The sequence below is a fragment of the Habropoda laboriosa genome, unplaced genomic scaffold (genome assembly GCF_001263275.1).
Source record: "Habropoda laboriosa isolate 0110345459 unplaced genomic scaffold, ASM126327v1 scaffold84, whole genome shotgun sequence".
NCBI lineage: Eukaryota > Metazoa > Arthropoda > Insecta > Hymenoptera > Apidae > Habropoda > Habropoda laboriosa.
Genome location: NW_017100202.1, coordinates 1,927,627 through 1,939,023, shown reverse-complemented (window position 1 = coordinate 1,939,023; position 11,397 = coordinate 1,927,627). Strand labels below are relative to the sequence as shown.

The 11,397-nt window shown below is 41.6% G+C and overlaps 1 protein-coding gene across 1 annotated transcript in view; it reads left to right on the top strand.

Annotated features, from left to right (window-relative positions):
- Positions 1–11,397, top strand: part of LOC108570452 (glutamate receptor ionotropic, NMDA 2B-like) — a 151,778-nt gene that overhangs the window by 87,765 nt on the left and 52,616 nt on the right. Inside the window, 2 exon segments of the mRNA XM_017932314.1 lie at positions 2,210–2,396; positions 3,635–3,773. Of these exon segments, the coding sequence (XP_017787803.1) occupies positions 2,210–2,396; positions 3,635–3,773 (326 nt within the window).

The window sequence follows — 11,397 nt, the reverse complement described above, 5'->3', positions numbered from 1 at the left end:
ATAACTTCCCTAATATCTTACGACATTTTCTCATAGCAAATTATTCAAATAAAATTTCGAAGAAATTAATTTTTCAAATTTTCACCACTCTCCACATAAATTCTTCTATTCTCGCAATTCCAGCGTCAAGATCCCTCCCAACAAGCTGAATATAAAATCCTTACCTATCTCTGAGGATCCAACGTGCAACCTGCTATCAGACGACGCGAAATGTCCCCCGTTTCCCCCTGTCTTCGTACAATGCGAAACAATCTGCGCGTGGAACTTCCCCCTCGCGAGTAATTCCGTGGCCTGCGAAAGAGGATAACGTTCGCGGTATAATAACGTTTATGAAACAGAATTACCGCAGCTCCAGCTCGCTCTCCTAATATCTCTCTCTCTCTCTCTCTTCCGTCGTTTTGCACGCGTGATCTACTCGCCGCGTGCGTTTTTCCCGGGTGAACAGAGATATCCACTTCGTTCGCGGAATCGAAATATGCGTAGAATCGCGGCCGGTGGTGACAGGAAAACTTTTTCAATTCAATATCTGCGGTTTGAAAAACACGCCCTAACGATGTCGGCTTGTCGTTCGCGCGAAAAAAAGCTCCACGGAAGCCTGAAATACAACGGGAGAGAGAAGAGGAGGGAAGGAGAAAATGGGGGAAAAATGGATGTCCCAAGAGGCCGTTGTTCGTTATGAACAGAAAATCCTTTTTCCCGCAATTTTGGCTGGGAGCGACAACAGCCGAGTGCCAGTTCTATTTGTACGTACAGGCTCATCGATTTTCAAACCTATCCGACTGGTCTTGTCATCGGAATATCATATATCATCCAGGCGAAATCCGAAAAGCGGAAACGTTCCGGCTGGATCTGCTGGCTCGAAACATAAATAAAACATGCGAGAGGAAATCCCCGCGCGAAACGAGCATCGAATTTTAATAAAGGAACCCGGCTCTGTTGGAAGGTGAAGGCTCTTGTCTTCTCGAACAACGGCACGTCTGTTACTCGGGCGACCAAGTAATTTCTTCGTGGATTTCTGTAATTTGTCGGGCTGATTGGTTTTGTCAAACCGAGTTTTCTCATAATTCTGTTCGTTCAGGAATAATGTATTCGCTGTTAACATGTCTTCTAAAATTCGAAGATAATCTCTTCTATTTGTACCAAGTCACTTGGATAGTTCGATTGGTTTATCGAAGTTCAGGTTGGCGATAGTTACTTCTAACGTTGTGAATTTTAACTTTAATGATATTCTTCATTTCGGAAAGAGCGAGCGAACAAAATTCTCGTTAATTTGCCCTTTAACCCTTCACTCGCAAATAATGCTTCAATATTTCGTTCCACCAACTCGATATTTACGAACTTAATTTTTCACGAAAAATTTTGCAATTACCTTTTTGCCGAGAAACCGGAAATTCGGAGATTTTTCGTGTGCATATCAGTTTATTTGCAACATTTATTTTATACGAATTTATTTTATTTTTAGTTACTGAAATGCATGTTCGTTCCGGGAAAGCTCTGCATTCCGAATGGATGCGACTAATAAACGATAACTGCAGCAGAATTTTTATACGTATCCTGTAAAGCTTGCGGATTATTTAAATAAATCTAAATTACGATTTTACATTTACAACTACGAAATGATGCTTGGTTTGAACTGTTTAATAGTAGAACACACGTACAATTTGCTTTATATATCTTCCATTCGTAAGCCATCCTTTCATGAGGAAGCGAAACACGAGATAATTAAAAGAGTTAAAAGCGCAACTGTTTCCTCTTTACACAACCGTATCCACCACGCTCTCAATTTAATCTTCCATTACTCTCGTCCGATTTCATCCTCGAAGGTGTAAAAATCTTCGAACCTTCGCACAATGGATCCTGCGTTGGTTGCTGCAGAACAGAGGGGAAAAAGAATCGAGTGTCTGGTGAATTATTTTCAGGAGCTCGGATCGAACGTCGGCTGTCCTGTCGATCAGCTCGTCTCTCATTCGAGGACAACGAGGAGATGTTTCGAAAAGAATTTAATTAAATCCACTCGAACGAATCCTGTCTGTCGGCTGACGTTCTTTGTCCCTCGTTCTCCCCTTCTCTCAAGTTTCATATATATATTCGAACCCCAAACGTGCCCTAATTTCGTTTACGATACAGACGCGATGTATTTTCCACTCTGAAAGATTTCTTCGTTTTTTCCTTCTCACGGTCGTTCTTCCCTTTTACGGTGATTTTTCAGGAGTGCATTTCGACACGAGCACGGAGAGTTTGGTCAGTGAGATCACGACCGCAGTGAAGGTTTACGCGTACGGCGTCGAGGATTTCTTGAACAAGACGAACAACGAGCGACTTAGCTTGAACACTCAGCTGAGCTGCGAGGGAAGCTACGGGGAGTCCCGCTGGAACACCGGAGACCTGTTTTTCAAGTAAGTGCTTCACTTCATGATCCTTTCGATTGAACATTCTGGTATTTCTAACTCTTTCGCTTGTTAATTTTTGTAACACTCGGTGGATCTTTTGACCCTTTGAGACTTACGACGATTGTCAATTACACAATTCCGAGGCAATTTTGTACGATATTTAAAGAAACACTGTGAATCAGTTTTCCAAGCAATTGTTCCTTTAATTGAATACTTTTAATTTTTCTAAATTCTTCAAATCTACGTAAATTCTACTGTAGCGTATTTTAATGCAATATTTCCGGCGGTGAAGATAGGCGTCGTTTAATGTCACATTCGAACGAACCGCTACAGACCCAAGTACGACTGCATTATCGTCAGTATAAAATTACCTTCTCTCTACTGTATTGTTCTGCGTGTTGTTACCAATATTCAATTACCAGTCTCCAGTAAGAGTAGATTACTGGTGTAATTGATCGATCAATTTATTCGATTCGAGTGCATCGACACGAGGTCTAGCGCGCGAGTGATCGTAACAGATTAGATAATCTTCGCTCGATCGCCTGTAGAGCGCGTGAATATCGATGAAATTTTCGCTGTACCTATGTTTCGTAGGAATGATTTTGAATCTATTCTTTCTTTTAAATTCTCTGCGATTCGTATATCGAGCTAATATGAAGATTTCCTGACACTAAGTCATTTGGCTGTGGTAGACTTGTAACCCCGCGAGTCATTCTTAATTAAAAGGTAGATTTTAGAGCGTGCAATCGGCTTGCGAGCGTCGAGTAGAATGCATTATTCATGCGCAAGAGGTGGCACCTTTTAAATGAGAAGAATTAAAAAGCGGAGGCAGAGAGAAATAGAAATAAAACAGGGAGTGTCGTTATTCATCGTTGCAGAAGCAGAGGGAACAGTGTAAATAGAAGATACTCGACTCTTTAGGGAACTGGAATAACCACGAGAAGACTTTGTAGCAATAATAATATTAACATTAGAAAGCTAAACCTGTCTTTCAGCGTTAAGAGGAATAGAATCAGCTTTGAAATTTATGTACCTTGCTTCTTCGAAACCGTGCTTATTTTAAAGAAATACAGGCTTAATAAAAATTCCTATTAAAGTAGTTGACTGCTTGGAAAGAATTTGGAAGCTTGTGTCAGATTAATTCGTCTGAAAATTGTTAGTGCTTCTAAAATTTGTGGAACAAAGATTGGATAATATTTTGGTACATTGTTTTCACAGGAAAATCGTATTTCTTTTGTGTTCAGGTACTTGAAGAACGTATCGGTGGAAGGCGATCATGGGAAGCCTAAGGTGGAGTTCACCCAGGACGGCGTTCTGAAGGCGGCTGAACTGAAAATCATGAATCTACGACCCGGAGTGAGCAAACAACTCGTTTGGGAGGAGGTGAGTGTAAAATTTCCACGCCCCTTCGTTAAGACGCGTGCTTACTGCGGAAAAATTCGCTGAAGAAATTCGCAACGTTCACACCGAATATCCTGTATTTCGAGCGTGCACGATTGCATTTGCCACGCGTTTCGCACGGTGTAACCCGGATTTGACGAACGTTTCTACGGTTACATGTTGGCTAACAGAGAATTGAAGTCGGCAAATATTGTATTCCTCCTGGGATACGAGAGAATATAGATGAAAAAGGAAGTTGACGAGAAAGACTCGTATTTCTGCATCCAGAAAAATGGTTCCCCCTGTACAAAATCGAATTTGTATGTGATTTTCGAATGAAGTGAATTTCGAAAGAAGGGAATTTTAACTTTCGTTGGAATTTCGAAAGAAGGAAATTTTAACTTTCCTTGGAATTTCGAAAAAAGGGAATTTTAACTTTCGTTGGAATTTCGAAAGAAGGAAATTTTAACTTTCCTTGGAATTTCGAGAAAAGCGAATTCTAACTTTCGTTGGAATTTCGAAAGAAACGAATTCTAACTTTCGTTGGAATTTCGAAAGAATCAAATTCTAACTTTCGTTGGAATTTCGAGAAAAGCGAATTTTAACTTTCGTTGGAGTCTCAAAAGAAACGAATTCTAACTTTCGTTGGAATTTCGAAAGAAGGGAATTTCGAAAGAAGGGAATTTTAACTTTCGTTGGAATTTCGAAAGAAGGGAATTTTAACTTTCCTTGGAATTTCGAGAAAAGCGAATTCTAATCTTGCTTGGAATTTCGAGAAAAGCGAATTTTATCTTTCGGTGAAATTTCGATTAAACCAGGCCAAATGATGTTTAAGTAATTCATCTTTAATAACATTCCTCTACTGACGTTATTATGCAGAAATAGTGCATGTCAAGTCCGAAGAAAGAGACTAATTTCAACTTTCGATAAATTACACTTTATTTTCAAAATAATGAAATATCAGTTTACAAAAAAAAACAACCATCGATTCTTTGAGTATATCACGGCAGTCCAAATCCTTCAGGTACGTTTCAGTAACAGGAGGGAATCGTGTGAGGATATTATTGCAGCTGGACCGTTGAGTATTCGTATCGGGCGAGTCAGCTGTGCGGATCGGCCTTTCGATTGTGGCTTGAACGAGAAACTTCGTTTTCTAATGGGTGCATTTGACGTTTAATTAACGTCCGGCCTCGTATTGATCCAGCACACGAATTCCTAACGGCCGGACCGTTTATCGATTACCCGCGAGTTGCACGCGCGAATCGTCGCGTCGCGTATCACGTCGTTCGTTCGTCTAACTGGCTGCCGAGCAACTCACAAAACGCATGGAAATTATAACGAAACGGTCGCTTTAATTTCCGCTGCGATCAAACGTTTATTCACAGCCTGCTGGCGAACACCCGCAGCTCCGCGAAACGTATTTTGCAAACAATTCACCGCGCGCGCCAACTGAATTTCATCGCAGTTTTGCGACATGCCCTCGTAAATTCGCGTGGAAACGCCAGTAGAGAGACGTATTTCGTAAAGTGTTGAGGTTGGCTTCGTATTTTGACACTCGTGATTTGAATTTCTTGACACTCCTAGGCTATAGAATAGCCAAGGAAATTGAACGATTTCTTTAACGAGGAAATAACGCCTCGAATCTACACACTATCGATTTTATTATTATTATTAAAGCCTCGAAGAAGGGGAGATATTCATATTTCTAGTATAACAATTTCATCGACTTCATTTCTGCCTTCTCATTCACTTTCCATTCAGTTGTTTGTTCGATTCGAATCTTCCCAGCAGACTTTACTTCTCTTGATGATATACAGTCACTCAGCTGGCCGTTTCGCTTCTGAAGCTTGAATTTAAACATGGAAAAGGGAATTTCACCCGGGTATTTCCAGATAGAAATCTTTCGTAATAAAGAGCCAGCCAGGATCTTAAGGAAACATTGTACGTACGCATGAAAGATCGTTTCATCTGAACAACATTTGTAAACTTGCTAAAATTCTATGTTCCATTACACAGCGAATCTCCTCTCTCGTCATTCATCCAGATATCATGCTTCATTCACAAACTTCCGGATGAATACATTTAATATCAATGGATATGATATAACGCGCGTAAATGAAAAACCCCGGCTGCTATAACCCGATCTCTCGAATTAAGTCGGATGAAAGCGATTGAAATCCCAGCTGGTTTCATTTCATTGAAATTATCTCGCAAATCGCGACATTTCTCTCGGGTACACGCGTATTCAATCTGTCTAGGGCCATCCCGTTCGTCCCCGAAGAATTATACCGTGAATACACACTGGTCAAAGGGGGCCCAACTTTAATATTCCAAACACAACCACGTTATTCGCGAGTTTTCATCTCTTTCGCGAAATGCCTCATTCAACGAAAATGCATCACCCCTTCGGCGAAACACGCGGCCTTCCCTCCTGTCAAAGGGCAACGCTCTTCTTTTTTCCTTCTTTCTTTCAGGAAGCACGACTCCCGGAGTCCTCGGTGCCGTTTCATTAAATTCCGGAAGCGGAGGACGCTTTTCACGCGGCGTCAATGACGGAGTTTCGGGCGAGATTAAAAATGTCCATTTAATTGCAGCGGACAGTAGAAACCGCAGGGCGACGCCGTTTCAGGGTGCACGGTTCGTGGATAATCCCGGTGTAAACGCTGCCTGACCACCGCAAAGGTCTTCTCTCGCAGCTATTCCCAATTCTATCGCTCTTTTCTCCGGCTAGTTTCGGTTTTCCGCCGTTTTTCACACCTTCCTTTCCCCCCGCGTTCATTGAACAGTCTCGTTACCGTTCGCGGAAAGAGAAGGTTAGCTGTGTTTCCATCGTCGGTTTACTATTAAAGTTCATAGACTTCCCTTTCGGGTTCACTTGTGCTCCGAAGGATCGACACAGCTACGATCAGAAAATTCTTTCCCTCGTTTTTTCGCCTTATTTTCGACTCTCCCGTGGAGTGTTTTCCTTTCCGGTCTTGTTTTCGCTGTTATCGCTGTCGGAACAATTTTAGCCTCGATACAGTTTCGTTTCTCTGTCTTTCTGTTTCTTCGTCCTTTTTTTTTTTTGTTTTGTGTTTATATAGGAGTTAGAAAAACGGTCCTTCACGAAATTACGAATGTTTACATTGCTCTTGCTCGCAGCTGTCCGCGAGTTCTCTGTTCACACAGCCTGAGGAATTTTCTCCGATAATATAGTTATCCCGAGTTTCGAAGATTTTTATTGTCGTTTGAAAACTTGTTACGACGGTATTAAGTCGTGTAACTTCGATGAAGATTACGCGGTGAACGGTGGTTTCCCTCTCGTCTTCCGCCGTTCAGAAAACTTTCTCCCTTTTGTATCGCGATTTTCGGCTTCGATGAATTTTATTTCATCGTCGCCATAGCGCGTGCACACTATGTATTATATTTACACGCCGTGCTCGCCGCTCTTCTCCAGCGATGTTTCACTTTGACCGAGAAAAACGGAGATAAGTAAGACGAAATTAATTTTCAAAGCAAATAAAAACTTCGGGGCTGTTGGTGAACCTAATCCCAATTCTAAAAAAGTAGACATTCAGTACTGTGTACATGAAAATTGTCAAAATATAACATAATAGTTTTAAAAAGTGAGAGAAAAATTTTATTCGTTACTCAAATTGAATGAAATAAAATACGTTACTGCCAGCCCCTCTAGGACTAATTACAAATCGATTGAAAAATTGTTAACACGTTCAATATCGCTCTAAGTTGAAAAGTGATTTCAAGTCTTCGACTAGCACCGAATAAATCATGCTAACTTCAACAGAAAGAAGCGTGAAACTTTTCTTCCACAAATACTCAGAGCAACTTGAATTCCCTGCATCCATAAAACTTGCAAGAATCATAATCCTCGTTCGATACCTTTTCTCCATCGGCATATCTTCAGCTATCTTCCCTTTAACCAGCCTTCCCTATTCGTAATTTTCCAACTCTCTCTCTCTGGATTAAAATTCAAGACAAAGTTGAGTCCGCCCGTTGAAATGAAGTCGCGTATCGCGTTCACTTGAGAACGGAATGCGAAAGAACCTGGACACTCGTGGAAATTCAGCTTCCTCGAGACGTTCACGTCGAGCTCCCTACAGTTACGATTCTAATTGCCGTCGTCGTTTCGCGCCACGATCCACCATTCTTCCGTCGTCGATTTGTGCAGCTGTCTCCAATTATATCGCCGGCACGTTCGGCGGGCACAGTTGCGAACAGCAGAAATTCTTTCCGTCCCGATAAGCACGTGTTTCCGCCTGGCTGAGAAAAATAATTAAACGACTCGAAGGAAACCCTTGACTCGATTGCTCTTCTCCACCCTTGTTTCCAGACGAGAGAAATGATAAATAGAATCGGTGAGAGGGGATGGGTGCGAGGGTCGAAATCGCTCGTTCGACCTCGAGCAAACTAATTCCCGCGAAATTTTAGCCCCCACTTTACCTGCTCGTATCGACAGTACGCCCGTTGATTGATGGATAGCAGTTTTTTTTCGAGGTCTGAATAGTCGAAGCGTGCAGTTAGGTAACGGCGCGAATACACCGTTTGTATTCTCGTGGAAGGAATTGTTACGCTAGATCGAGACTTTTATCGTTATTCTGTTGCTGGACTATGTTTCTCGCATGGAGGATTCTAAGTTTCTCCTTTTGGTGGGAACGTTTTGTGTACAACGAAGTATTTGGAGCTAATTGTGTTATCGGGCAGAAATAGAAACATTTCTGATCTACCTTTTGTAGCGTGGTTTTAGTTTTGCGAGGAGGTGCGATGGAACTTTGCAGGTGTTTGGTAGAAACGAAGGAGGGGAAATGGTATACCGTATAGAGATCTTGGAAGTTGCGGTAATTAATGGAAAATAAATTAAGGGCAAATTAAATTAAGATAAAAGGGCATTTGAATAATTTCCACAATTTAAAGTAAGAAATCTAGAATCCGTGGTTCTGACGGATTTACCTGTTCCACTGTTCACCGTTTGAGTGCCAAGGAGCGCGACCGAAATCGACATCGAAAAGTGTCACCGCATCGGGCCACGAAGTGTAAATTTTATTCTATTTTTTTACAAAAAAATTGCACATAAATCCTGCACATAATCAATTTTGCCTTTGTTTCGTGTTATTTCCAAATAGTCGTATTCAGGAAAATGTCCAAAACAAAATTTTTGTAATTTTTCCACATCAAATGAAAAAAAGCGCGATCGCGCCGCTTGGCACTTTTTGATTGGGAAACAACAAAGACCCGTGGCATTCAAACGGTTAATATCGGAAGAAAATGCTATCTCAACATTTCAATTCGCCAGGTTCGATCAGATGTCGAGAAGAACGACAGAAAAAGGCAAAGCTACTGAAACAGTTATCAACGTCTATTATCCAAACTGGTGCATCCATCAATCGTGAAAACCACACGTTCCCAACGGTCCTCGATTACCCTACGCCATCGATTCAATCGTCAATGATCCACGAATCGAATCAGGGCCTAGCCTTCCAACTAATAACGCCATTTACGTCCCCGAGGCGATCAGTGCAAGGCGCGGTTGTTCGCGTGCACTCTCGGTATCCGTTGGACAGCTTTTCGACTTCCAATTTCATCGTCCGTTGATTTCCAATCAGCGGCCATGCACCGTCCAGAAGTCGACATTTTATTTCTCTTGAAACGTTCAACGAGCCGCGTTTAACGTGGAATTTTCACCAACGCTCAGGCACACGACTAATTAAATCCGAAATGGGATTTCCTCCTGCTCCATCAGCCAGCTATTTATGGGCTGTCGATAGCCGCGTGAAATTATAGTCGACGATCGTTCGCGATTTTCATCGTGGCTACACGTTTCTCGGCACTGGTAGGTATACTGTGTGTACGTGGATGCGTATTGTACGTATGTAACGTTTCGTGTAATCGTTTCTGCGGTTTCGAGAGAACAGCCTCGACCGCGATACAGTCACTCCGTTCGAGAGGCTTTCAAAGAGATCCGCAGGGCGAATCGGGACGCCGCTTGTAACGAACCTCGACGAAGATTGGCCCAGCGTGACGTCAGCGAGATCAGAAAAAAGGGTCGATCGGTATGGGGGAGAAAATTGTTTTTCGAGACGAAGCTTTCGATTGTCCCACGTCGATTGTCCCTGGATTCGTTTACCGAGATTGCGTTCGATGGAAATGTTTCGATTCGACAGGGACGTGTAGGCTGGTCTGTTTGGACTCGTTTGGAAGTCGATGTTGCGTGAATTCTGTGGTTACCGGTGTTGGAATTATTTTCTAGCAAATCTCACGGATTCCTCGAGAATTTTTAGGTATTTGTTGGAAATTTGAAGGTGCAACATTGCATAGAATGCAGGTGATATGAAAAAATGTACAAAGTACCCAAATTACAGTGTTTTTTATAGTACCTTCTTAATGTATTCTCAAAAATTTGAATAATATTTTATTGAATAGTAATGTCCCTCTTAAAATAGTTAATTCTCTCGACTCGCGGTATTATCATGAGTGGCTCTCAAAGTAGCTTAAATTCTAAGTATGTGTGATTTGCGAGAGTAATTGAGGGCGATGATTCTTGTTGAATAATAATTTTCGTTTATCAAGCCCTCTTAATATGGTAACCAATTCTCTCGACACACAGTACTATCACAGTCAACCCTCAAAGTAACCCATTCTCAACTAACTCGCTGAGGAATCTTCCACGTTACATACTTTTGCACCTTCGCATTCTCTCTCACTTATTTCAGACAAACTTCGCAGACATTCCTAGACGACATCCACGTCCACTCAAATACTTGTGTGGCCATGCACCCTTCGTTCATACCATAATCTCACTCTCTCTGTCCCAAGCACTCTCCTTTCGCACTTCTACTCCAAACCAAATACTCTTTCACAATCAAAAGCGAGGAATCTCTGAATAAATAAACCGTTAAAATATTCCTCACAGGGAACACTCTTTTCTTCCAGTTGGAAAGTTAAATATTCCTCGCAAATATGCTATTTCACTTCAACGGTACATTGATTCCCAAAGCACTTTCCATCAATTTCAATAAAAAAAAAAAAAAATAAGCAAAACCCATAAAATCGTTGGAAATAATTTAGGTGTGTTTGAATGAAATGATCACGAAAAATTTAACATGCAGGCCAATTAAGCTCGATCAAATAACTGTCACGTTCACGTTGTAACAATTACACACAGAGGGGCAAACACGTCGTTCCATCCGGTTTGCCCGGGAATTTTTCGTAGAATTTATATTTCGTTGAAAATCCTCGTTACTTGTGCACAGTCGAACTGCACATTAAATATTTTAATGCACGGCGCAAAATCACCGGCGGGTCCATTTATTGGGACGTGGCGACGATGACAGTTTTTCATTGCTGAAATATTGGATAAATTTCGACGGTCGAGGGTGAGAGAAAAAAAGTCGTCAATGTCACGATATCATGGGGTGATTTTGAAAGAAAAAAAGTACGCTCGACCCGATAAATTGATTTGGCTCCCGTGGAAAAACAGAACGCGTCGGTATTTCAGCGGATCGTTTGAACAGCAAATCCTCGATACGTCACTTATTTCTCGAAATTTTTGCGAACGTCAAGCTCCGTTTTTATTTCGCCGCTTTTAATTAACATGCTTAATTGTCTCGCGGCGAATATGGCTAAACGAGAT